General features: G+C 45.4%; 1 protein-coding gene across 8 annotated transcripts in view; it reads right to left on the bottom strand.

Moving 5' to 3' along the window:
* PARP4 (poly(ADP-ribose) polymerase family member 4) overlaps positions 1–25638 on the bottom strand; it is a 2159601-nt gene that overhangs the window by 1396797 nt on the left and 737166 nt on the right. For all 8 annotated transcript variants that reach the window (XM_085621544.1, XM_085621545.1, XM_085621546.1 and 5 more), the window contains exon 20: positions 811–857. In XM_085621544.1, coding sequence (XP_085477670.1) covers positions 811–857 — 47 coding nt within the window. The remainder of the gene's footprint in view (positions 1–810; positions 858–25638) is intronic.

The raw sequence follows: 25638 nt of genomic DNA, 5'->3' as shown, positions 1-25638 counted from the left end.
GATGATCCCAATAATGAACCAGAGAGCAATGGCAAAATGATACGGACTTCCCAATGATAACTGTATTTAATATTTTTATAGCCGCATTTTAGATATGAGGTGTTTTGCTGTATTCTGTGACTGAAATATTATTTTCTTATTAAGTAAAACCACTAGCCAGACAATTAATTATTGGTTGTTGGTACCTGCGTAACTGAGTACAATGTCTCTAGCACACACAACCTCCCTGGGTAAGACTTTGAACCCTCAGTCTAACTAGCCTAAGGGTCAAGTGTTAAGGGGGAAAACTCCATGATCAGTTTTGGCTCCAAATAGTAAGGTAGGCACTGGATACAAGAGGTAATACGCTGTCACTGCCACAGTTTGAGGCTAGTACCCTACAACTGCCCTGGAAGCCACGAAAATATTCCCATAGATGGCCGATTTAAGAACCTTTTCAATCTGGCTCCCCAAATATATCATCTTTGTAATACTGTTTATCTTGTTATTGATAGTGCACAAAGTCCATACTCTAAATATGACTTATACCATGGTATTTAGGAGTACACATCTCAAAATTATCAAACAAACTAAATATTAGAGCTTGGTATCATAAAGAATTAATTTAAGTACCATATGCTTGGCTTGACATTCCTTTCTAATTTAACCCAATATGGTAGGATTGAGAATGCAGCCCTGACAATAGGATACAGTTTCTATTTGCCTCCTTAAACATACGAAAGATAAGTGACTGTAAATTATTTCAACTTCTTATTCAATTACAGAAATGTGTTTTCACTAAATTACAGAAATGCAAAAGCATAAACTTACCTCTTTTTTGCATCTCCTTCCTTAATACAAATCTTCTCGACTGTATCCTTTCATAAGACAAAATGCAAAGAAAACAATTTAACAAATAGATGAAACTCGTATTCACAAAGGACTAAGAAACAGTCTGTGCAACTTTTTCAATGCAACTGTCATACATTCCTGTTTTTAACTTTGTCTTACTTCTAGATCAGGCCTACCAGACCACTGGTTTACTTCATACTGGTCCAGTGGAGGGACACTCCCATTAGTTAAATGTAAGTTGATGTGCATGTCAGGACACCCCAGGTTTCTCGGATGCAGCAACAGATTTTTCACATCACAATAGGAAGCCTGCTGAGACCTTGGCTCTCAAACTGTAGCCAAGGTATTCTTCTTTTTTGAGCCATTAAAATTAATAGTTTCTATGCATCAAAAGGTAAGGTGGACCATGAAGGAACCTACAACATGCATATTACAAAGCAGGATGTCAAAGCTTTGACAACTCTTCATTCAGCACATTAAATTTATATAGTCCCTGGTCTAAGTTGCATACATTGAGTGAAGATATTCTCAGCTTGCCCAGTTTTACTTGGCTAAAGAAATAGATTTTTAGCGAAAGAAACAGGATCCTGCTGATGGCTTATAAAGCAATTTTGTGCACACTTCACAACAACCTTTCATAAATTTTATAATCACAAACCACATCTTCTGGCCAGAATGAAGGGTAATTATCATGTCACTTTCGTTTCTTTATTATTATCTTCACAAAGGAGGGTAAGATCAAGAAAGTGTAGTATATTTTCGTTTGTCTCTACAGTCCATGTCAGTAATGCAAAAGTTCCTTACCTCCAGTAGCGCTCCTTCTGGTGGATACTCTAGCTAACTGTCCTTACCTTTTTAATTTCTCCAAGTGCCAGACTGGATGCAGATAACTCAAACGCAGTGTGATAGCCGGCCTGTCATGGGTACTCAACTTCTGACTCCAAGAACTCATGTACAGAAAAGCACCCTTCTGCCCACAGTGTTCCAGTGGGGTGTTCACTCCCAGCGCAGGCGCAAGAGATATTATACCAAGTCCTTTAGGGTATCCCTGCTTGAGTATGACTGGGAGGATTTGGAAGGTTCAGCATAAAATCAGGAGTGTACTGCTGTTATTCTTAGTATCTGAATTGGTATGTGTCTTCAAGGCAAGAATATGCTTGTATGTGATTAAGTAACCATTTAACACATTGAAATGAACAAACCCCCTAGTCAGGCATTAAAATAAAGCAGCACAGTTCTTTGCCACATATTCTGCCACAATGACTTGGCACTTCTGATTACACACTTCATCTCCCATCAGGTCATGAGTCATTCATCTCCCATCAGGCTATGAGCCACTGTTTAGGCCCATCTGCCATCAGGCCATGAGTCATTCATCTCCCATCAGACTATGAGTCACTGTTTAGGCCCATCTGCCATCAGGCCATGAGTCATTCATCTCCCATCAGACTATGAGTCACTGTTTAGGCCCATCAGACTATGAGTCACTGTTTAGGCCCATCAGGCTATGAGTCACTGTTTAGGCCATGAGTCACTGTTACATTTTGGGCGTTGGCCTGTGGAGGGTATAATTACCACTCCCACCGATCACGCCCTTTGCTAGGCAATCTCGCCTGTCGTCACAAAACTCCTTCCGTTCCTGCCGTCCGGATTCAGCTCCTGCCGGAAGACTTCCACGACCGGACTTCTGCCGTCAAGGGACGCCCATCAGATCTCCGCTTCTGCCGACGAGGGACGTCCATCATATCTTCATCTGTTCCGTTCCGGCTCCAAGGAAGTGGTCCTGAACAACGGGGAGGACTCCCCAGTCAGCTAAGTCTGCGCAGCCCAGGCCTCGTGCGCGCGTGACTAATTGCATTGATATTCAAATTATGATTTAAAGGCTGTTAATCTTTAGACGCTTCAGTGCCAGCACGTGTTAAGGAACTATTAACATTGTTGAAATCACATGTTAAGCAGCTTGCTTATGAACTTTTAACCCTTAGCAAACCACAGGTAATTCAACCTTGAGAAAACATTTCAAACCACCAACGCATTTATAACCTGCATGTGACGCAGCTCTAGGAAAGTAGGTAGGAACTTTCAATAGAGAGGCTTTATCTCTATGGACTTAAGTTTCACAGCGGTTCCTGTTCAACCACGCTTGTCTAACAAAAAACATCCGTCTCGTAGGTTTTATTCTTAGACGCTCCCTGGGTCTTCCAGTCCCTGCATTCACCAGCTCCAGGAAGAATAACCAGTGAGGGAGGACCGCTACCGCGCAAACTGTCTTTATTATTTTGTCCTAGCCCCATTCCCCTTGACGTGCCTCTCGGGGAGCAATTTACTGTTCTGCGTGGAGAACGGCATTTGGAGTGGTCGGACTGTCATCTTCATCGCTCCTGCTGGGCCTAGATACATCAGGTTAGTGCATGTGTGCGTTTGGCTTCTTACAGATTGCCTAGCCCACGTACTTACCTAGCCCGAGCGATGGATACTAATCGGATCCTCACGACGGTACTAGAAACCATTACCAGTCTCCAGGTAAAGGTACAAGCATCCCGGGAAGAAAGTCAAGAGTTGCGTAAAGAGTTAGGATCGGTTCGTAGAGAGGTAGCTGGGCTTGCTAGGAAAGGAAAAGCTGAGTGTGGAAAAATACACTTAAAACCTTGGACCTTGCCCCCACCCGGTGCCATGTCAGAGCCTTCCACCACAAATCATAGTTCAGTTCCTTCACCCATGAGTAGTGGGGGAAATGCCACGGGAGAAAGTACTTTTTTTATCTACAACTAATCATGTTCAATCAGGTGTAACACAAACACAGACACAACCTATCCAGGTAATTCATGCTCCACAGATTCCTCTAGCAGCCCCAGAACGGTTTTATGGTGACCCTAAGAAATTTAGTATTTTTCTCCATCAATGTAGACTCCATTTCCTCTGTAAGGCAACCGCTTTTCTGATGATCAAACCAAAACAGCGTTTGTACTTTCTTACTTGGGCGGTAACGATGCTAGCTGGTCAATCCCATTGATCGAAAGTAATGACCCGTTATTGTATGATTTCTCTGGGTTCTGCACAGAAATGAGGAAACTGTTCGACCGAAAGACACATCTCCTTTCACTAGACTGAGAGTTGATTACCCTAAGACAGGGTTCGCAAGATTAGTTAACGTATTTAACCACCTTCAGTCGTTTGGTGGTGGAAACAGAATGGCAAGTGGAAAAAAGGGCTTCTTTGTTCTACCAAGGTCTCCGTAGCGAACTCAAAGAAGTCCTGGCCCAAGTAGTTAATCTTCCTACCTCCTTTGACAATCTCATAGACCTTACGGTCCAGCTAGACCATAGGCTGCAAGAAAGGAAGGGAGACCGCAATCGGGGAGAAGCCAAATTCTTGGTAGTACGTCCTAGAAACACACATGATGATGGACCCAAACCTGTTAATGGAACTGAACCCATGCAGGTGAATGGTAAATGGGGGCCAATATCCTCAGAAGAAAGGGGGAAAAAAAGAAAACTCAAACTATGCATGTATTGTGGCAAAAGCGGCCACTTCGTCAAAGAGTGTAAGGCCCGAAACAAAACCTCTGAGTTTAAGAGCCCACTTCCTAACAACACTCAAGAAGTGGTCCAACAAACCGAGGAGGAAGATGTAACAACGTAAAACTGAAGTTCCCGAGGAAGGCTGAGGTCTCTTGTTCTGGACAAGAAACACCAAAATTCTGGTATTTAGCAAACACTCTGCAAAGCTCCGTCGCACACCTAAACATGCAGGTGACCTTGAGGATCACCGAAGGTAACCAGGTAGAAGCGTGAGCCCTACTAGATTCTGGCGTAACGGGCAATTTTATCGATCGCAATTATGCGCAAAGGTTACACGTTCCATGGATAAGGAAAAAGACGCTGGAACCTGTAAAGGCTATGGACGGAACGGCACTCACTTCCGAACAAGTAAGATATCACACGGTCCCGTTAATCATGCAATTCGGACAACATTTTGAGCATATACAGTTCGATCTCATCGATGCTCCCCAATTTAAATTGATCTTGGGTATGCCTTGGCTCACGTTGCATGATCCCCTGGTCCATTGTGCCACTCGGTCCATAACAATGACTTCTCAGTTTTGCCAAAACCACTGTACCAAGGATCAGGTATTGACACTACCTACTATAGAGAATCCCGCGAAATTACTCACCTTTGGCAGTGTCGCACTGCAGGCTTACGGTGTGGTGACCCTGCCAGACATGTTTCATGACTTCCAACAGATGTTTGATGAGCAACGAGCTAGCCATCTCCCACCGCATCGAGAGTACAACTGTCACATCGATCTGGTTCCTAGAACAGCCATTCCATGTAGTCGCATCCGTGCCTTGACGGAGCCAGAGTCAAAACACCTACGTACGTACCTAGACGAACATCTCGCCTCCGGATTTATATGCCCATCACATTTTCCGGTCTCATCGCCTCTTTTTTTTGCACCTAAGAAGGGGGGTGAGCTTCATACCTGCATTGACTTTAGAGCAATCAATCGAGTGACTATAAAGAACAGGTACCCGCTTCCATTGATACCAGTACTTCTTGACCAACTAAGAGGGGCCAAAGTATTCACCAAACTGGACCTTCGTGGGGCTTATCACCTAGTCCGCATTCGGCAAGGTGATGAATGGAAGACGGCCTTTCGGACCAATTTCGGCCTGTTCGAATATCAGGTGATGCCTTTCGGCCTCTGCAACGCCCTGGCAGTGTTTCAGTACTTCATGGACGGTGCCTTACGGGAGTATCTGGATGTCTTCTGTATAGTATATATAGACGACATCTTGATTGACTCCGAAACCATTCAGGCACACGTGAAACATGTGAAGGCAGTACTGGAACGATTACAAAAACATCACTTGTTTGATAAACTGGAAAAGTGCTTGTTCCATTCAACAGTCGTGGAATTTCTGGGCTATGTCATCAGCCCCCAGGGTATTCAAATGGATGAGAAGAAAGTGGCGGCAATTACACTATGGAACTCCCCGACCAGCGTCAAGGTCTTATAAAGCTTTCTCGGCTTTGCCAATTTTTATCGGCGTTTTATTAAAGGCTTTTCTGACATCATTCACCCCATCACTTGTGTTTTGTGAAAAGGCGTAACCTGTACATGGTCTCCAGAGGCAGAACAAGCCTTTCAGACATTAAAGAAGATTTCCCACAAGCCCCCATTCTAAGACATCCAGACATTACACTTCCGTTTATACTGGAAGCCGATGCTTCACATTATATCATGGGAGGAGTGCTATCTCAGAGGCACCCGGACACCGGTCAACTACACCCTGTAGCATTTTATTCTCGAAAATTCACTCCCTGTGGGCTAAATTATGAAATCACGGACAAGGAACTGTTAGCCATCAAACGCGCATTTGAAGAATGGCGTCACTACCTGATGGGGGCTCGTCATGTGATAGAAATTTATTCTGACCATCGAAATCTGCTATTCTTGACAACCGCCAGGGCCCTCACCGCTCGCCAGTTACGATGGACCCTATTTTTTTCCGACTATGACTGTCATAAAATATCGACCAGGGCCACAGAACGGGAAGGCCGACGCCCTATCCAGAGCTCCTGTCTCTCTCAAAGACCAATCACAAATTACACAGACTTTACAGGAACCGCCACTGATCTTCTCAGAATCATCTAGAAACAAGGAACAACTCCTACTCGTCATCAAAGGAGAAGATTTTTTAATCAACCTACAGAACCAATTCCGTACAGTTGATACTGACTCATGGATAGCAGAAGACCCTATAGAGAGAACTCAAGAGAAAGGGCTCCTATATCACCAGAAGGCCCTGTTTATCCCAAGCAAACAGTTACAAGACCAAATATTGAGTTGGGTACAGGATTCGTCTTTTAGGGGGCATACTGGGGTACATAAAACCATAGCAGCAATTCAACAATGGTTTTGGTGGTCCACAATATCACATGATGCGCGACAGTACGTCAACACATGTGCCATTTGTGCGCAGAGTAAGGCCACGCACAGAACACCAGCCGGATTGTTGCGCCCTATTCCCATACTGTTTCTATGGACTTCGTAATAGAAATGCCTCCCAGTGATGGAAATACCATTATTCTGGTGGCTATTGACCACCTAACCAAAATGGGCCATTTCATCGCCCTCCCCAAGCTTCCCACGGCTATGGAACTAGCCAGTGTATTCTAAAAACAAATTTTTAAACTGCACGGAATCCCAGCCGTCTTAATCACGGACCGTAGTTCACAATTTACGTGTCGTTTCTGGTCACACCTCTGTAAAACCATACAAAAAATCAATGCCCGGTTGTCAACCAGCTATTACCCTCAAACAGATGGAAAAACAGAAAGAATGACCCAAACTATGGAGCAGTACCTCCGAGGCTTGGCGTTACAACATGGAGACGTTGGAACAAGCTATTGTGGATGGCCGAATTTACCTACAATAATGCTGAACACCCCTCGTTAGGCTGGTCTCCCTTCTTTTGCATGAAGGGTTTTCAACCCAACAATCTACCCTTCGAATGGCCAGCCACCTCTCCACACCCTTCCATTTAGGATCACTACGAGCACCTTCGTAACATCCTCCACACAGCTAAACAACAGTTGAGGAAAGCCCAAGATTCCAATAAACATTAAGTAGACAAAAAACACTCAGCAGAACCATCGTACCAAGTGGGTGAACAATTCTGGTTGACCACACGACACTTAGCATTGAAAGGAAATCGTAAGTTGCAACCTAAATACGTTAGCCCATATGCTATCACACATATCATAAATCCTGTAGCCGTAAGATTAGACCTGCCCCCCACTATGCAGATCCATCCAGTGTTTCATGTGTCCCTTTTACGCCCATATTCCCCAGAGATACGTTTAACGCAAGCACCACCGCCAGTGGAAATTGTGGGGGAGGTAGAATACGAAGTCAAACAAATCCTTGACTCCAAAATCATACGTGGACGGGTCCACTACCTCATTGATTGGAAAGGATTTGGTCCGGAGGAACGATCCTGGGAACCTGCTTGTAATCTCCAATCCCCTACACTGCTGCGTAGGTTCCATGCCCGTTATCCTGCTAACCTAGGTAATCCGCCGAGACGGCGGTCCTTACGGGGGGTACTGTCATGGGTACTCAACTTCTGACTCCAAGAACTCATGTACAGATAAGCACCCTTATGCCAACAGGGTTCCAGTGGGGTTTTCACTCCCAGCGCAGGCGCAGGAGATATTATACAAAGTCCTTTAGGGTATCCCTGCTTGAGCATGACTGGGAGGATTTGGAAGGTTCAGCATGAAATCAGGAGTGTACTGCTGTTATTCTTAGTATCTGAATTGGTAAGTGTCTTCAAGGCAAGAGTATGCTTGTATGTGATTAAGTCCATTTAACACATTGAAATGAACAAACTCCGTAGTCAGGCACTGGAATAAAGCAGCACTGTTCTTTGCCACATATTCTGCCACAATGACTTGGCACTTCTGATTAAACACGTCATCTCCCATCAGGTCATGAGTCATTCATCTCCCATCAGGCTATGAGTCACTGTTACATTTTGGGCGTTGGCCTGTGGAGGGTATATAACCACTCCCACCGATCACGCCCTTTGCTTGGCAATCTCGCCTTTCATTACAGAACTGCTTCCGCCCCTGCCGTCCGGATTCAGCTCCTGCCGGAAGACTTCCACGACTGGACTTCTGCCGTCGAGGGACGCCTATCAGATCTCCGCTTCTGCCGATGAGGGACATCCATTATATCTTCATCTGTTCTGTTCTGGCTCCAAGGAAGTGGTCCTGAACAACGGGGAGGACTCCCCAGTCAGCACAGCCGAGGCCTCGCTCGCGCGTGTGACTAATTGCATCATAATGTGATATTCAAATTATGATTTAAAGGCTGTTAATCTTTAGTCACTTCCGTGCCAGCACGTGTTAAGGAACTATTAACATTGTTGAAATCGCATGTTAAGCAGCTTGCTTACGAACTATTAACCCTTTGCAAACCACAGGTAATGCAACCTTGAGAAAACATTACAAACCACTAACGCATTTATAACCTGCATGTGAAGCAGCTCTAGGAAAGTAGGAAGGAACTTTCAATAGAGAGGCTTTATCTCTATGGACTTAAGTTTCACAGCAGTTCCTGTTCATCCACGTTTGTCTAACAAAAAACATCCGGCTCATAGCTTTTATTCTTAGACGCTCTCTGGGTCTTCCAGTCCCTGCATTCACCAGCTCCAGGAAGAATAACTGGTGAGGGAGGTCCGCTACCGCTGTCTTTATTATTTTGTCCCAACCCCCATTCCCCTTGACGTGCTTCTCAGGAGCAATTTACTGTTCTCCGTGGAGAACGACATTGGGAGTGGTCGGACTGTCACCTTCGTCACTCCTGGTGGGCCTAGATACATTAAGTTATTGCACATGTGTGTTTAGCTTCTGACACTGCCAGTAGGTGGTGTTGTGCAACTCTGTATCAGCACTGTTTCACTGCAGATGCGATGAATGGAGCAGCATATATGTGCCACCCATGGATGCTGACATCAGTTTCTTTCATGGACTCGTACGCTCCCTCAGACGCAAATAACATCTGCAAATTGAACCAGTGAGCAGATCCCTAAATTGGGATCTTTTTAGATGGAGCATGTGTAATGATGTCAACATAGCTGCCTGGCAAATATCCAGGACAGGCACTCCGTATGCCAATACAGTGGTAGCAGCCTTGTCCTTGGTGCAGGAAGCTTTTAGGCCTTCTGGAGACTTCTTTCTAGCCAATGCATAGCAAATCTTAATGCAGAGGGCTATCCATCAAGAGATGGTCCATTTCTGCAACGCTTCACCCTTCTTCACCCTGGAGAACCCCCCCAAAGAGCTGATAATTCACCTGATGTTCTTTGGTATGATCAATGCAAAAAATGAGTGCTCTCTTGGGGTCCAAACAATGGAGTCTATTGTCCTCTTTCCAGGGATCAGGGGGACAAAAAAATTGGCAGATGGCTTGTCCAACATGAAAAGGCGTTAACATCCTTTAAAAACAAGCATTGAAAATGCAATAGTGTTGCAGGGATTCTGCTCATACACAGAACTATGCGCAGGAAACCAGGACCTCAGTGAATTGTGGTGTACCAGAAACTCGCCTCACAACCCAGAACCCCGTATCCGGCTAGCATCAGTGTCCCATTCGTTATCCGTATTATCACGGAGGTCCCAATGTATAGACAACCCAGAACAAGCGACTTAGATCACTCTCAGGAATGGTGGGAATCGGAAATACCTGTTCGTAAATTATTCTCATATCAGTCCACAACAAGAGTAAACAAAGACACGGTAAAAATAAAAAGCTTATTTTATAAACCACGTGTCCTAAGATGCAGTACTTTGACTAATACAAGCAGACAAATGATTAATATCAAAACCATCAGCATTGTTACAATACCATAGAAAATAAAGGGAGAAATCATATTATAAATGACAGTGGGTTACACCACCTTCCCTTTACTAATAAGCTAATATTATTAGACTAATAAAAGGTCTCTAGGCTTGAATGGGGAACCCCATACCTCAAGGATCAGCTTAGTGAAATCACATCACAGGATTAGATGAAGTCTTCTCGCAGGAAGGCTCTTCTTCAGAATGTGTGTAAAACATGCAGCCTGCAATATTAAAAGCACTCGACTTTCAGGTATTCGTTATGGCTAACTAGTGGGTCGATCAACCTGAACTCGAAAACATGCATTGTCTAGCGACCCAGACTGTTTCTTTACAATGTGTTCAGACCAAGGTCGCAGCGCACGGCCAGGGATGTGAGCCACAGACAGTACCCATGTGAAGAAAACGCGAGCAAGCAGTCTTTCAAACAATAACATGTAACTGCAGTGTCGTGTGCAAAAACAACAAAAGCGGCAAGATGGCTTTCTAACATCTAACGTGGCTATGCTAACTTAGCAATGTATGTATGTATTAGGGCAACCTTCACTACAATAAGTCTCTCCTTTCATTAGTTAAAGCCATTTGCTTTGCTATACAATACCATTACAAAGCAAATGACTTTAACTTAATAAAAGGCGAGACGTATTGCATTTTTAATGCTTGTACTGTCACTGCTGCTCCAGCAGGAATCAATTAGACACCACGGAAGGCGACCTTGTAATTCCGGGTCAGATGACTCAATGAGCCAATGCACCCCTGCAAGAATCTGTACTTTACCTTTGGTCGCAAGCTCTGCTCCTGGGAGGTTCGCTCGGCCCCTGATGATTATAAAATGAGCATCACTGTGTTGGGTAATAATAAACATTTGTTGCACAGCGTTAAGATACCCTTTACGGTTAAAGTGCAATTTACAATGGCTTGCCATGTTGACAAGAACTGTAGCATTGTACTACTGTGTCAGGGTCCATTCAAAACATGCCGGAGCATGAAAAGCCATTAGCTAGCACGGTAAGGTGGGAGGGAATAGTTTGAGTTGGGTATTTAGTTTGCGAGCCATGTTTTGTTTTTGCTAAATACTGCAGTGACACTGTTTTGACATACTATCCAATTTGGCCTAAAGGGGCCACAAGGAGATGAAGTGAAAAACTGGAGATCCCACAGTTTGATTAAGTAGGAAAGTAGGGATCTAAACCCAGATCTACAGATTTCACAGTTAGCAATATAATTATTATAAAACATGAAAATGTAAACGTTGTACTAGATTGCCACGTCCTGGACTATCCTTTTTAAAATGAAGATAAAAAGGCGAGTGAAACCAGTTGGTTAGATTTAAGCGAACACGCGACAACTCACAAAGACACCCATTTCTACAGCACAGGACTGGATACATTATGGTGGTCTCCTCAAGACCATATAAGCAGTGAAAGAATTGACAGCTATGTCCCCAACTTGAACGTAAAGTTTGTCTTTCTGTTCTATTTTATGCATCCACCTGGCCGAGGCATACACATTTGACAGGCTGTCCAGGGTGGACCCTAGTTTGTTGCTGGTAATGGTTAGCCCTGCTAAGAGCCCAAGGCGGATGACGTAAGCAGCCGGAGTCCAACACCCGTCGTTAACATTAGATCAGATTCATGAAGTCCCTGCTGGTGTCAAACAGATGTTTCTCTGATTCCTGCCAAGATGGTGGCTGGTGTCCAGACATCCATCAGACAAGTCTTCTTACGGGGCCATGGCTTAACACCGTCTACCGGGCCTTATCTGGTTTCAGTTACAGCTAAGAGAGGCTCTTGGGCATTTCAGCGCATCTGGCGGATGCACAGAACCCTGGCAGCACTTACTCCTTACATTCGGCAGTCCGTTTATTGGATCACCACGTTTAGCATGTTTTGACATCTGCATTATCAAAACAACACTGCCCAAGCGTGATACACACATTGGTGAACTGTAGCCTGTCTTCTTAATATAAAATGGGTTATCTTCACAAGTGGGGTTCAGGAATATGAATACCCACTGAGACTAACTGGAATAAAATATATATTCAACAAGCCTTAGCACAGTCATTCGTTTTGGCTTTTGTAGTGAAAAGATTTTTAACACACTACCCAGAAGAAGCATCACCTGCTTCAATAAGTTGAATCAACAGACACGAGATTCAGAGGTGGCAGGGCAAAATTTATATGGTTACTTAACACACAATACACATGTACAGGCAAGGGAAGCTCCCTCGCATGCACAGAATAATATAGGCAGATGCAGTGATCAAATATCCCAAACTCCCACACGGGTGCTGCATGTTCAACAGCAGAGCCAGGAACTACAACGTACACAGAATACTAACAGTACAGGCACCCGAGCAAGGAGGGAGAGGGAGAGAGAGGGGGGAGGGAGAGGGAGATGGAGGGGGTCAGAGGGAGAGGGAGAGAGAGGGGGGAGGGAGAGGGAGATGGAGGAGGAGCGAGAGAGAGCGAGCGAGAGAGAGAGAGAGAGCGAGAGATAGGGAGAGACAGGGAGAGAGAGCGCGCGCTCAGGTATGTTTGTTTGCTGGTGCAGATATGGTGGAATAGTATGAGAGAGAAGAGGAATATGGCATGGTGTACAATAATGTGTCACGGTGTGTCGGTGCATATGGTGTTGTGATGTGAAAGATTACTTTATGCTGGTGTGTGTTTGCAAGTTGGTGCATGTGATTGTTAAGGTGTATGGGATGTGTGCGATGGTGTCCGCATGTGCACAAGTTTGAATTTGAGCAGGTATTTGCATTCTTGTGTGGAAAGGTGTGCCTAACAGATTAGCGAGGGGTGGGAGGCATACATTTTCCCTTGAATTCACTGCAAAGAATACCTGTCCTGGGAACTAAATGTGTCGCATAAGTCCTTTATAAACATCACACGAATATGACCCATGAATAACATCACACCAAAACGCACACAACCATACATTACATATTTGGATGTCTTTATTTCACAAAATGCAGTGATGTAAAATCTATATTTTGCGGGACCTTTCTCAGGACATTGAACTAATAACGGATATTTAGAAGAAGAGGTACTTAATAAAGTTAAATAGGACAGTGAATTTTGAATTTAGACTTGTGAATCCCAGAGACTTTGCTTTGAAGCACCAGCTGTGGGAAGGTGCCAGTCCACGAAATTTTAGAGATTTACTACTGCACTGGTAAAAAGCAAACAGAAAACTGGGACAAAAATATCCCTCTCTAATGATTAAGATAATGGAGGAATTGCATTTTAAACTTAACATTTTAACATCTAACTACTAATTAGAAGTTTTCATTGGAACATTTATGTATCTGACTTCTTAGAACATCAATGTTATCAAGGTTCTAATCGTACTATCAAACTTCAGAAAATCAACAGACCAATGGGGTGGGTTGTACATAGACCCCAAAAGTGCAATTTCCGCAATTTCTAGATTTGGGTCCATTTGTTTGTTTATTATCATGCTTTATGCAGAAAACATTTATGCACTTGGTCGACCGCCGTCCCCTTAACGTTTGAAAAGGTTATTTTAAAGGAGTCACTCACTGTAGAAAAAATAAACGTATCTTTGTCGAGTCCTGGCCCTCAAACAAACACCAATAATAAGCATTGGAGAATGTAGCCTTGTATTACCTCAGCTTGGGTTTCGAGATCCGTTGTATTAAACTGCTAAGAACTACCAATCCCATTAATATTTGGCTGTAAGAGGATGCGGAGACCAAATCAGTGAGAGATTTCATAAAGGCCTGTTATGTGTATCTCAGTATGAAAGTAAAGACAATGCTGGAGTCCAATCGGCACCCAGAGTGTTACACCAGGCAAGGATATGGAAACTTAGGGGAACCCCGTTATTCAATGTGCCCCTCACTATCAAAGAACCCAGAAAATGTGACCTGAAAGTTAATCGGTGCTGGATTGTGTCAGAAGACACAAAACTGAACCGAACGTGCTTCTCAATCTGGAAATAAGGAGTCCTAGGGGACTTAAAGGCCAGCCCAAATTGCTACTTACATAACCCTAAAAACAAATATCTAATCTCCTTTCCTGCCATATGCTTCTCTTTCCACAATGAAGTGGGCGCTGTTATCATTAGCAACAAAAATGCGGCAACTCTGAGAACGTGATTCAAAACGTACCGTGCAGCCTGTGAAGACGGTGTAAAGGTTTTCAGTTTACATACCCGGGAGGTCAGAGCCAGCAAAAGTATGCCTCCTGTGTCGAAGAGCTGCCAGAAAGGGAAGTAAGTTTGGCATCAGTAACAACAAAGGCTTTCAGAAAATATTTTATTTCGTAAAGTCTTGGGGGAAAAAAAAATCATCGAGTGTCGCCAATCTGAGAACAAGCGCGCGTGCGCCAGTGAGGGGAGAGAGGAGGGGGCCTGCGCGATTCCATTGCGGGAGCGAGCAGCAAAGCGCAATAATTGATTACATATGGTGCCAGCTGCTCGCTCCCGCAAGGGAATCGCTAAACGTGCATGAAGGCAATGGAACGCGTGCACGTTTTTGGCTGAAAAGCCGAAGCGATTGCAAAAGGTATTTTGCCTATGCAGCGCATGCGCGCTGCGTAGGCGAGACCTAAAGAATCTTTTTATTTTAAAATTTTGGAGGAAACGTACAATATGGTACAAGTCTACTTTCCCATCCGCACATTAGGGCCAGCCACCCCTTGCAGTGATATTATGTGAGACACAGCCAGCACAAATACAGACACAATGATGCTCCACCTAACCTCCCTCGATAGTACCCTCCCCGCGGTTGCATGGATCCCATTATGCATTCTAACAGCTTACATGTGTTTCTTAGTCCTTTTCTATTGCCCGTTGACCCTGGCCTCCCTTCTCTATTTCTATACCATTGGCTTGTTGGGTCATCAGTTCTGCCTAGTCTCTGAGGTCCTTCTCATCAGTTCGTAGCCGTTTAAGGTCCAGTTCTTCCGACAAGGTCCATTCCAGTATATCCTTGAGTCAGTTGTGGGCCCAGTATTGGTTACCTAGTGTATCGTTATACCGCGTTTGGCAAATAGGAGAGCCAATTTCGAAAATCTATACTGCATATTGCTCCATTTGGTTTTGGGTATTGTGGCAAGTAGGCACTGTCTGACCGATAGTTGGATGCATACCACAGTTACCCTTACAAGCCTCCTTAGAAACCTCCTCTCAAAACCCACGACTGCTCTGCATGCCCATGTCATATAAAGAAATGTTGCACCATGTTGTTTACATTTACAACATGCCAATAGCCTAGTGGGATATATAGTCTGTAGCCTGTCAGGCGTCAAGTAGGTCTGATGCTGATAGTGGAAGTGCATGAGTTTAAATTTGGCATTACTGGCTATCTCTTTGTATTGGGTCCTTTAAATAAGATTGGAGGATGCTCTACCACCGCCTGATAAATGCAGGACACCAGTTTTCACCCTTGTTGTCCCTCCAGCAACATATCCAGTGTTTGTGATGCCTGTAGCGTGTCATAGAAACCCACTCATCTCTCCCTAGCAGTGTGTGCTAATTTAAAAGTTGAGAGATTGCAGGAAAGGCCTTGGGAACAGAAGGGAATCTGCGCCCTTGACTTGGAGTGGGAGCAGAACTTGTGCGAAGAACGCAACTTCTTCTTGTGTTGGCATTTAAGGTCCCATATCGCCATATGATGCATAAGGGCACATTTATTGCACAACTTCCAATGGTCACCCAAGCTCAGACTCCAGAGACACACTGTATGTGTGTCAATGACCAACATCTGTTTTCTGGAGTCGCAGCATGGTTTGAAACCTGTCATTCTGGGTGGGGACATCGTTTTCTAGCACACTGCAATTTATTGAAAGAGGTGTTAGAAAGCTGACAAGATTGAGAGAGGAGCTCTGGATCTGCAATGAAAGGTATGGAGAGAAAGGAACTGATGTCAGCACCTGGAGAGTATTTTAAAGCAAAGAATCTGCAGGTAGAAACATCCATCAGAAATACAGTTGTTTTGATGTGTTTATATCCAGTCACAGTGGAATCATGGCACGTCGGCAATAACTCAATGTAAAGCTGTGGCTGTAAATCTGTGTGGGAGCTTATGCTGTCAGTGACAAAACAGAGCAAGTCACATTCTAGGTGCACTGCTGATAGAAGAAAAATTGTCTTTTTCAACAAGTGTGTGTCTCTCTGACAACACTTCTAAAATCTAGGAAAATGCTATCTTAACCCAGTGTAGAAAAGCTTTTCCACACAGGAATTAGATTCTGATCCATGGTATCTTGAACTGCATTATAGCTACAGGAAAAGGATTAGCTAACATAGTCTTTCTAACTGGCAGACTGACAATTCAGAATTTGTAAATAAGTGAGCCCACAAGGAATATCTGCACATACTCTACCACCCACGGTGTATCCTTGAGCACGACTAGAGTGGTAAACGCAAGGGCATCACCGTGGGTGGTACAGTATGTATGTTAGTAACGATATTTAGTCCAGTTGAGGAAGTTTATGTAATGTGCTCACCCCGTTGCATGGATACTTGGCTTTTGTCTAATTGTATGTCTTCCTCTCAACCATTAATTCACTGTGTATCATTGTTACACATTGTGTCAATCTTTGAGTATGAGCATATTTATGATATTTATATTGTAATTTTTCAGCCCTGAAGAAGTTCAATCTTTATTGAACGAAACACGTTGGCTGGAGCTCATGTTGTCTGATGACGTTTAAAATAAAGGATAGCCTTACGTAAAGGAATTGGCCAGTCTTACTTATTGGAAAAGACATCTTGGGAGTGCACCTCTCCACGTACCCTCCATGGTTCCGAAACTGAAGACAACTTGTTTGAAATCGAATTCTCAAGATACATTATTTGGTTTTTTGATTTGTACTCCGCTTTTCTACATTGGACTTCTAGGCCTGCCACAGTAAAAAATACCTTTTGGGTGCTAGTCCCTGTAAGGACATGTTAATATTACATTTCCACATGTCCTACTTTTAAATATCAAGCTCCTTGCCTCGTGGGCGACAAGGCCTAGGTAGGGATGACTTATTAATATATAAAAGGGAGGTTTTGACCAATCAAAATGGTTTATTTGGACAGGCTTTATTGCAGTATTAAAACTGCTACAGTCAATGGCCTGAATCCTGGTTTGCACTGCCACTGTAGTGAATGGCACAATAATACTACAGTTCACTTATGGCATTTAACTTCCAGGCCCGGAGTACATTTTCTACCATATACTAGGGACATATAAGGAACTTAAATATGTCAAGCGGGTGTATACGAATTTCATTATGATTAAAGAGGGCGCACAGGTTCTTTACTACAGATTAGTGGGGAAGGAGTGCACAGAGTTCTACAGCCACCAAAAGAGTCAAGGCTACACCATACAAGAGAAGGTCATTCCTAAACCTAACATCCTCTGCCTATCCCATCAATGCGACACCCACCCTTTATTACATCCTGTAGGAAAGTGCACCTTTTTGATTGGTTAAGCCCCACTTTTTGCCTGACATCTGATGCAACCTGACTTGATGTGCCCTGGGCCCCTGCCAATCAGGTTCCCAGGGCCCAGACTGTACCTTTGTACCCACAATTGACACATCTCTGGCCACAGATAAGCCCCTTGTAAAAGGTACCATGGGTACCAAGGGCACTGTGAGCAGGGAAGGCCTCTAAGGGCTGCAGTCCCTAAGTTTCCACCCTTTGAGGCCCTGTACCTTAACACCCACACACTGCCATTGCAGGCTGCATGTTTTGGTGCAGAGAAAAGTGAAGAGTTGACATGGCACACATCCCTGTGTGCCATGCCTGCAACCTACTTCCTGAGGCCAAGGTAAGTCACCCCTCTAGCAAGGTGCACTAGCCCTTAGGTGCAGGTACAGTGACATGCACCCAGTACCCCTAAAGTGTCTAAGCCCATTCTTAGACATTGTAAGTGTAGTAAAGCCATAAAGGGTATATGGTCTGGGAGCTGGTCATTACGAAGTACACAGCTCTATAATGGCTTTACTAAAAACTGGGAAGTTTGGTAGCAAACTTCTCAGCATATTAAACCCACACTGATGTCAGTGTTTTATTGAATGCAAAAAGCACTCAGAGAGCATCCATTTGCCACCCCCAAACAAGTTTCTGACCCCTGGGTAGAGAGCCTCCACTCTTTGGGTCCAGAAACAAAGGCCATCATGGGCAGAGATACCTCCTTTCCCAGGATTGGCTGGGTCCACGAAAGGGGAAGCTTCAAAGGCCTACTGCCTTTGAAAGCTGTGCCGGCCTTTTGCTGCCACCAGCAACAGGCTCTCACCAGTTCTGGACCCCACTTTGGGTGGGAGAATCAGTGGGAAAACCAAGCTAGGAAGAGAGGTGTGCATACCTTAGCTAACACCATCTCTCAGGTGGGGGAAGCAAGGTGAAGCACACGTCTCAGTCCCCTCCAACTTAAAGGTGGGGGGAATCAGCCAATTAGGGTGAGGCTCATACCCCCTCCCACTGGAGGGTGGCATAATAGAGGGTGTCCCCACCCCAAAGAAGGGACCCATTGTTCCCAACCTGCACACCAGTTTAACGACCCTAAATTAAGTATTTAGGGGCAACCCTGAACCTTGCCTCCTCAGATTCGAGGAAGAAAGAAGAAGGACCAAAGAGCAGTGATGACCCAGGAAGAAGAAGAGGACAACAGCGGCCTTGGCACCAGCCCTACCAGCCTGTCCTGTCTACGACCAGCCTAAAGCAAGAACCCCTGCAAGTCCAGCAGCCAGCAACCCCCAGAGCCCGAAGGACCTGTCCTGCAACCATCTTTCAGACTCTGTCTCCCGTGAGCACCGGATTTGCTCAAGCACAGACTAACCTTCTGAATCCGTATTCTGAAGACTGCGATTCCGCACCACTCTGAACCCGACGCCCACAGCCCGAGTTTAAGTGGCCCGACACCACAAGGAGGTCTCCCCAGATATCCTGACCCGGGATATGGTGGTCCTCGACCGCCCTCAAGCTTCGAGACAATGCCTGCAGCCTCAACCTGAAGGGTCACCCCGACCACGACCAGAGCTGGTAAGAAAACCAGACGCCAGAAGACAGAATATACCCCTGCACCCGACGCCCCACGGCCTTGGGTGGCCCAACCGATGGTGTCCAGGCATCCCCCATGAACCCAACTTACCTCTCCAGCCAGTGGTCGCCTTCAGAAAGTCTCCCTGCCCGAGGCTGCAGCAACTTCACAGAACTGAAGGTTTACATTGAAAAGCACAGGGTCCCGATGTCTATTTGCACTCTGTAAGCGGCCGCCCCAGTGCCGCTGGTGGTGCAGCTCCTGTGCTGGCCGTTGACCCCTGTAGTGCTGACCTTGACCCTAGAAGCTGTGCTCGCACACCCGAGTGGCCTGCTCGGCGGCAGTCCCTAACCAAAGCCCCCCTTAGCCCCATTGGCTAACATTGGGCCCATGCACTCTGCACACATCCGCCCCAGTACCACTGGTGGTGCAACTCGAGTGCCCATCTAGAAATTAGGGAACCTTGGTCCTAACTCCAAAACTCCCACACGTAAGTCGCATACTTACCTGAAAAACTGCTGACACTTTTTCCTCATTGATGTTTGTATGAAAAGAAAGTAACGCTGCTTGAACTCAAAGTAACTAAAAAGTAATCCAAGAGTAATAAAAAGTAACTTCTATGCAATTCAAACTATTTCTAAAGGATATACAAACTTGTAACAATTGCAAATTCAATGACAACTGCATTTCGTTGAAATGTCTTGCATTTGAGAGGATATTTTACGTACCTGTGCCAAGTCCTGCTTGGATCTAAAATAAAACATATGTATACCTTTTTTTTAGATGTACCTAATTGGTCTGGATTCTGTCTCTGAGTGCGTGTAACTAGTCCTTGATTGAGTGAATACAATAAACGCTTAACACACCCTCTGGATACGCCTAACTGCTCACCCACACTACCACAAAGAGAGCTGTTAGTACTTACCTAATTTAGCCTCTGCTACACCTCTGGGGACTCCTTGGTCTCTGTGCACATTATACCTTTCTTTGGTATACTATATAGAGAGCCAGCTTCCTACACTTCCCCACATTTTTCCCATCTTATGCTCGATACACTATTCTCTTCTTTCTCACTAAGCCTTCCTGCTCTTTTTGTGGGGTTGTTTCTGGATCTGGGTTGCTGCAGACAAAAGAGAAATACTAATTCGACCATTTTTAAAATGATCACTTCCCATTTCCACAAAAATATTTTTGTGGAAAAGTTATTTCATCACTTTAAGTTTTCTCTAAAATGTAGATTTGTCAGACTGTTTTCGTCAGGTTGACAGTCTGGATACCAAAGTGTGCATACCAGGAGTTTTATGGAAATTCACAAAGTGCGCTTGATGAATAAGTTACTTAAATTCAGTAATGCCTTATCTGGTAGAGACCAGATCTAGCAGCAGATTCCTTACCTTTGAATTATCTCCTGGCGCCAGACTGGATCCAGAAACTTTTCTACAGCAGTAACTACCTTTGCACGCCGGTAGAAGGCATTGAGCGGATCCGTGCCGACGACCTCCACCGGATGTGACATCGACTAAGTCCATATAAGCCCTAATCTGTTGCGCTGACGTCAGTTTCTTCTGCAACTACTTTCCGCACTAAAAAGCAGAGCCACGTATAAAAACTGCTATGGAAACAGTGTGCCCAGAAAGAATCTTCTTTTTGAAAAATATTTATATTCATTCCTTTTTTTTGTTTAATGAAAGGCACAAGAATGCATAGAAGGGATCATGAAAGAAATGGAGAATTAGTTCAATGAGCGGGGAAGATGGGTGGGCCAGTAAGGAATCTGTGGCTAGATCTTGTCTCTACCAGATAAGGTGTTACCAAAGGTAAGTAACTTATTCATCTGATAGAGAAGTCTAGCCACAGATTCCTTACCTTTGAATGAAATACCCAAGCAATACCATCTCCAGAGGAGGGCCTGCAAACGGATCCCACAAAGATCCCCGACTATGCTATCCGGTCTGTTATAAGAAAAAAGAGAAAGAGACCGGCTGCCAAGAAGGGAGATGAAGAAGAAGACATTCCACCAGAAACATTGTGTAGAACCCTGTATGGAAATGAAGAACAAGTTACTTACCTTCGGTAACGATGTATCTGTAAGAAACATTAGTTAGTTAGATTCCTCACCTTAGAAAATCCCCAGGCGTCAGACTGGATCCGGAAGATTTTTGTAGCAATACCCCTTGCGCGTCGCTAGGCGTCGTCTGCGGCACCGCGTCCGTCGTCGGCGTCGTGCGCCGGAATGACGTCGTCGGAGTACTTAGACGCCGCCCTTGCGCGCTGACGTCAGTTCTTGTACATAGCTTTCCGTGCCAGGAACGCAGAGCCATGCAGAGACCGACACTGGTGCCAAAAATAAAATCTAGGGGCCTGAAAAGGATAACCTTAACCCTAGATGTCAGTTCGCAGAACGGGGAGGATGGGTGGGTCGGTGAGGAATCTAACTAACTAATGTTTCTTACAGATACATCATTACCGAAGGTAAGTAACTTGTTCATCTGAAAGAAACACGTTAGTTAGATTCCTCACCTTAGAATAGATACCCCAGCAATACCAACCCCGGTGGTGGGTCTGCGAACCAAGATTACACCAGAAAGTCCTGGAGAACAGAACGGCCAAAATGGCCATCTCTCCGGACTTGGCTGTCCAAGCAGTAATGTCTTGCGAACGTGTGTAGAGAAGCCCACGTCGCCGCCTGACAGATGTCCTGCAAAGGGACTCCCCGTCCTAAGGCAGTCGTCGCCGCTGTGGCCCGCGTGGAATGGGCTCTGAGGCCAGCAGGAGGGACCTTTTCCGCTAAAGAATAGCAGATTTTTATACACAAGACGACCCACCGTGAGATGGTCCGCTTGTACACAGCTTTACCCTTCTTAGCTCCCATGTATCCAACAAAAAGTTGGTCGTCCACCCGGAACGGTTGTGTGCGGTTCAAATAAAAGGACAGCGCACGTTTTGGGTCCAGACGGTGGAGCCTCTCTTCATCTTTTGAAGGATGCGGAGGCGGAAAGAAGGTGGGCAGCGTGACCGATTGTCCGATGTGAAAAGGAGACACGACTTTGGGAAGGAAGGAAGGTCGTGTCCGGAGGACAACCTTATCCGGATGAATCGAAAGGAAGGGAGGTCTAGCTGACAGAGCCTGGAGCTCACTCACCCGCCTAGCGGAGGTGATAGCCACCAGGAAAGCAGTCTTGAGAGTCAGAAGACGAAGTGGACAGTTGTGCAGAGGCTCAAAGGGAGCACACATTAAATAAGTGAGAACGAGGTTCAAGTCCCACTGAGGCATTATGAAAGGCACAGGAGGGTATAAGTGAGTAATGCCTTTTAAGAAGCCTGAAACAATAGGGGACTTGAAAAGAGAAGGCTGATCAGGAAGTCGCAAGAAGGCAGAGATGGCAGCAAGATACCCTTTCAAGGTGCCCAGAGCAGAGCCCTGCAGGGCCAAAGAAAGAAGAAAGAGAAGAACCTCAGAAAGAGGGGAGGAAAGGGGATCCACAGCCTTTGCTGTGCACCACGCCACAAACTTGTTCCACCGGCAGGCGTATACCGTCTTAGTGGAGGGACACCTGGCTGCCAGAATGACATCACAGACTGCAGGAGGCAAGTCAAAAGGCATCAACTGCCGCCGCTCAATCTCCACGCATGGAGGTGGAGGCTGGACAGGTTCGGGTGGAGGACCGTGCCCTGCTGCTGCGACAGAAGGTCCTCCTGAAGAGGCAGTCGTATCGGGGGATCGATGGACATACTGAGTAGCTCTGTAGTAAGGAATCCCCTAATACGTACATGCATTGTTAAGTTAGCATAACCACGTTAGATGTTAGAAAGCCATCTTGCTGCTTTTGCGCACGACACTGCATCTACATGTTATTGTTTATACAAACTGCTGACTCGCGCTTTGCCTCACACGAGAGCAATCTGTTGTTACCATCCCGAGCTCTGCGCACCGACCTTGGTCTGTACATGGTGTGACAAACAGTCTGGGTTGTTAGACAATGCATGTTTTCTACTCTAGGTTGATCGACCCACTATTTAGCCATAACACACAGGCAGCTGCGAATACCTGAAAGTTGGTGCTTTTAATATTGCAGACATCATGTTTAATATTCAGACCGAAGACGAGCCTTCCTGCGAGAAGACTCCTGATGCTCCTGTGATGTGAATTCACTAAGCTGTTCTTTGAGGTATGGGGTCCCCTATTCAAGCCTAAGAGACCTTCTATTAGCATAATAATAATATTAGCTTCTTAGTAAAGGGAAGGTGGTAGTATCCACTGTCATTTATAACATGATCACTCCTTTTATATTCTATGGTATTGTAACGATGCTGATGGTTTTAATTATAATCATTTGTCTGCTTGTATTAGCCAAAGTACTGCATCTTAGGACACGTGGTCTATAAAAATAAACTCTTTTTATTTTCACCGTGTCTCTGTTTATTCTTGTTGTGGACTGATGTGAGAATAATATACGAACAGGTATTTCCGATTCCCACCATTCCTGAGAATATACTGAGTCGCTTGTTCTGGCTTGTCTTTTCATTGGGACCGCCGAGCCAAATCTCGGATAACGAATGGGACACTTATGCTAGCCGGATACTGGGTTCTGGGTTCTGAGGTGAGTTTCTGGTACACCACAATTCACTGAGGTCCTGGGGTTCTACGCATAGTTCTGTGTATAAGCAGAATCCCTGCAACATGGCGCACCTAACGTTTGGTCTATGAGTTGAAACGCCTTAGTAGTGCTGATATTAGTCCACAACACCCTCATTCTTGTTTCCGGATAACAAGTCTGACGGATTTAAACCTACCTATTTCTGTTGATATAGGTTTCTTCAAGCTTGATCATTAAAAAGGTTATTGAACCCTTTGTGCTACTGATTTCTTCGAGTGTAGCTTGTCCTTAGGTCGGTAGAAATAGCGGCGCATAGCCGTGCAGCTCTGAAACGTCATTTGACGCAGTATGGGGTGCCGGACACTGGTTTGAACGTCATCTTTGTGGTAGGAGCCGATGCGGCTCATCCTTATGAGTTGTTCTACTCTTGGGTGACGCTTCCGGCAGTGAGTGAGGACGATAATACCTTTCATTCTTACACTGCCACTGCCGTGCCAGCGAGCTATACGCCGTATAGGACACAGGAAATACTAATATCTGCTTGGCAGCATCTTATTTGGTTTAATGGCGCCCTTCCCCATGTGGTTATACCGCCGAGAATGGGCCCTTTATCGATTGCAGGGGCTACTTGGCCGGTACTAGCCGGATTTACGCCTCATCCCCGTTACCTCACGGTGACGGTGGCTGAATTGCGTGTACTACACACTGCCCTTATTACGGTATATAGGGCGTTGGTGCAGTATGTGTCGCGCAATGTGCAGGTGGGGGCACCTGCTGTTGCGGGACAGCCTACTGACCATCACGCGGTGGTCATTAGTCCTGTTATGGTTAATTCTGTTATGGGCAAGCGCCCCCAAACGCGGGATGATTTCCCCTTTTGGCTTGCTGAAAAATTTGACCAGATAGAAGCGGTTTACCCGAATACATCTCCTGTGGAGAAACACAGGATCCTTACCATTAGTTTGCCTAAAGACTTGGTCCCCGACATTGAAGATTGTGTAAACTGGGGCAAGGTCTTTGCAGCGACGTACTCGCAGTGCTTTGGCACTCCGTCTATGTCGGTGCTGCCCTCCGTGATTAAACGTGTTCAAGATAACCACGGTGCGGAGTCTGCGGTAGAATTAGGAATGCGGCTTCTCGGACAGTTTGACCTGGTGGCTTCCATGATGATGTGTAACCTTAAAGGTGATGCTATGCAGTTCCAAGTTCGTAACGAACTGAAGAAAGTTGCTGATGAGGATAAGCCGCGGGAATTTGCGAAAATAATCTCGTCTGCGTACAGAGATTTGGGTCGTAGCTCTTTAGCAGTTAAGCCTGTGATCAAAACTCCCAAAATTAAGCAGCAGGGTAAGGCGGAAGCCTCTGGTAAGGATGACCGTCCAAACTTTCCGAAACAAAATTGGCGGTCTAAACAACAGGGAAAGCAGCAGCAGAAACTGGGCTCTCGGCCTGCCTCTCCCGTTCAGTCAGGTAGTGAACGCACTTATGATCTACGTGATCGTGCTACTATTAAGTCTCCTGATAGATTTCAGGTTTCTGAACAACGTTCTCCTCGTTCTTCACAGGAAACATCGGCTTCACAGTCCGGTGGCGGAGGCGGTGGCAAAGGTCGGGGTGCTCCACAAACACGTGACCAGCCCCGACAGACTGAAGGTAAAGGCAAGCAGGACGAATTTGCACGACAAAGACCCCCGTTTCAGAAGAAGAAAGTGGCTGCTCTGACGGCAAGATATGCCTCAGATAGTGCGGACACAGCTTCGGAACCGGACATGGGCGCTGACGCTACTGGACAGC

Source organism: Triturus cristatus, chromosome 8, assembly GCF_964204655.1.
Source record: "Triturus cristatus chromosome 8, aTriCri1.1, whole genome shotgun sequence".
Taxonomy (NCBI): domain Eukaryota; kingdom Metazoa; phylum Chordata; class Amphibia; order Caudata; family Salamandridae; genus Triturus; species Triturus cristatus.
This window is presented reverse-complemented; position numbering and strand designations above follow the sequence as displayed.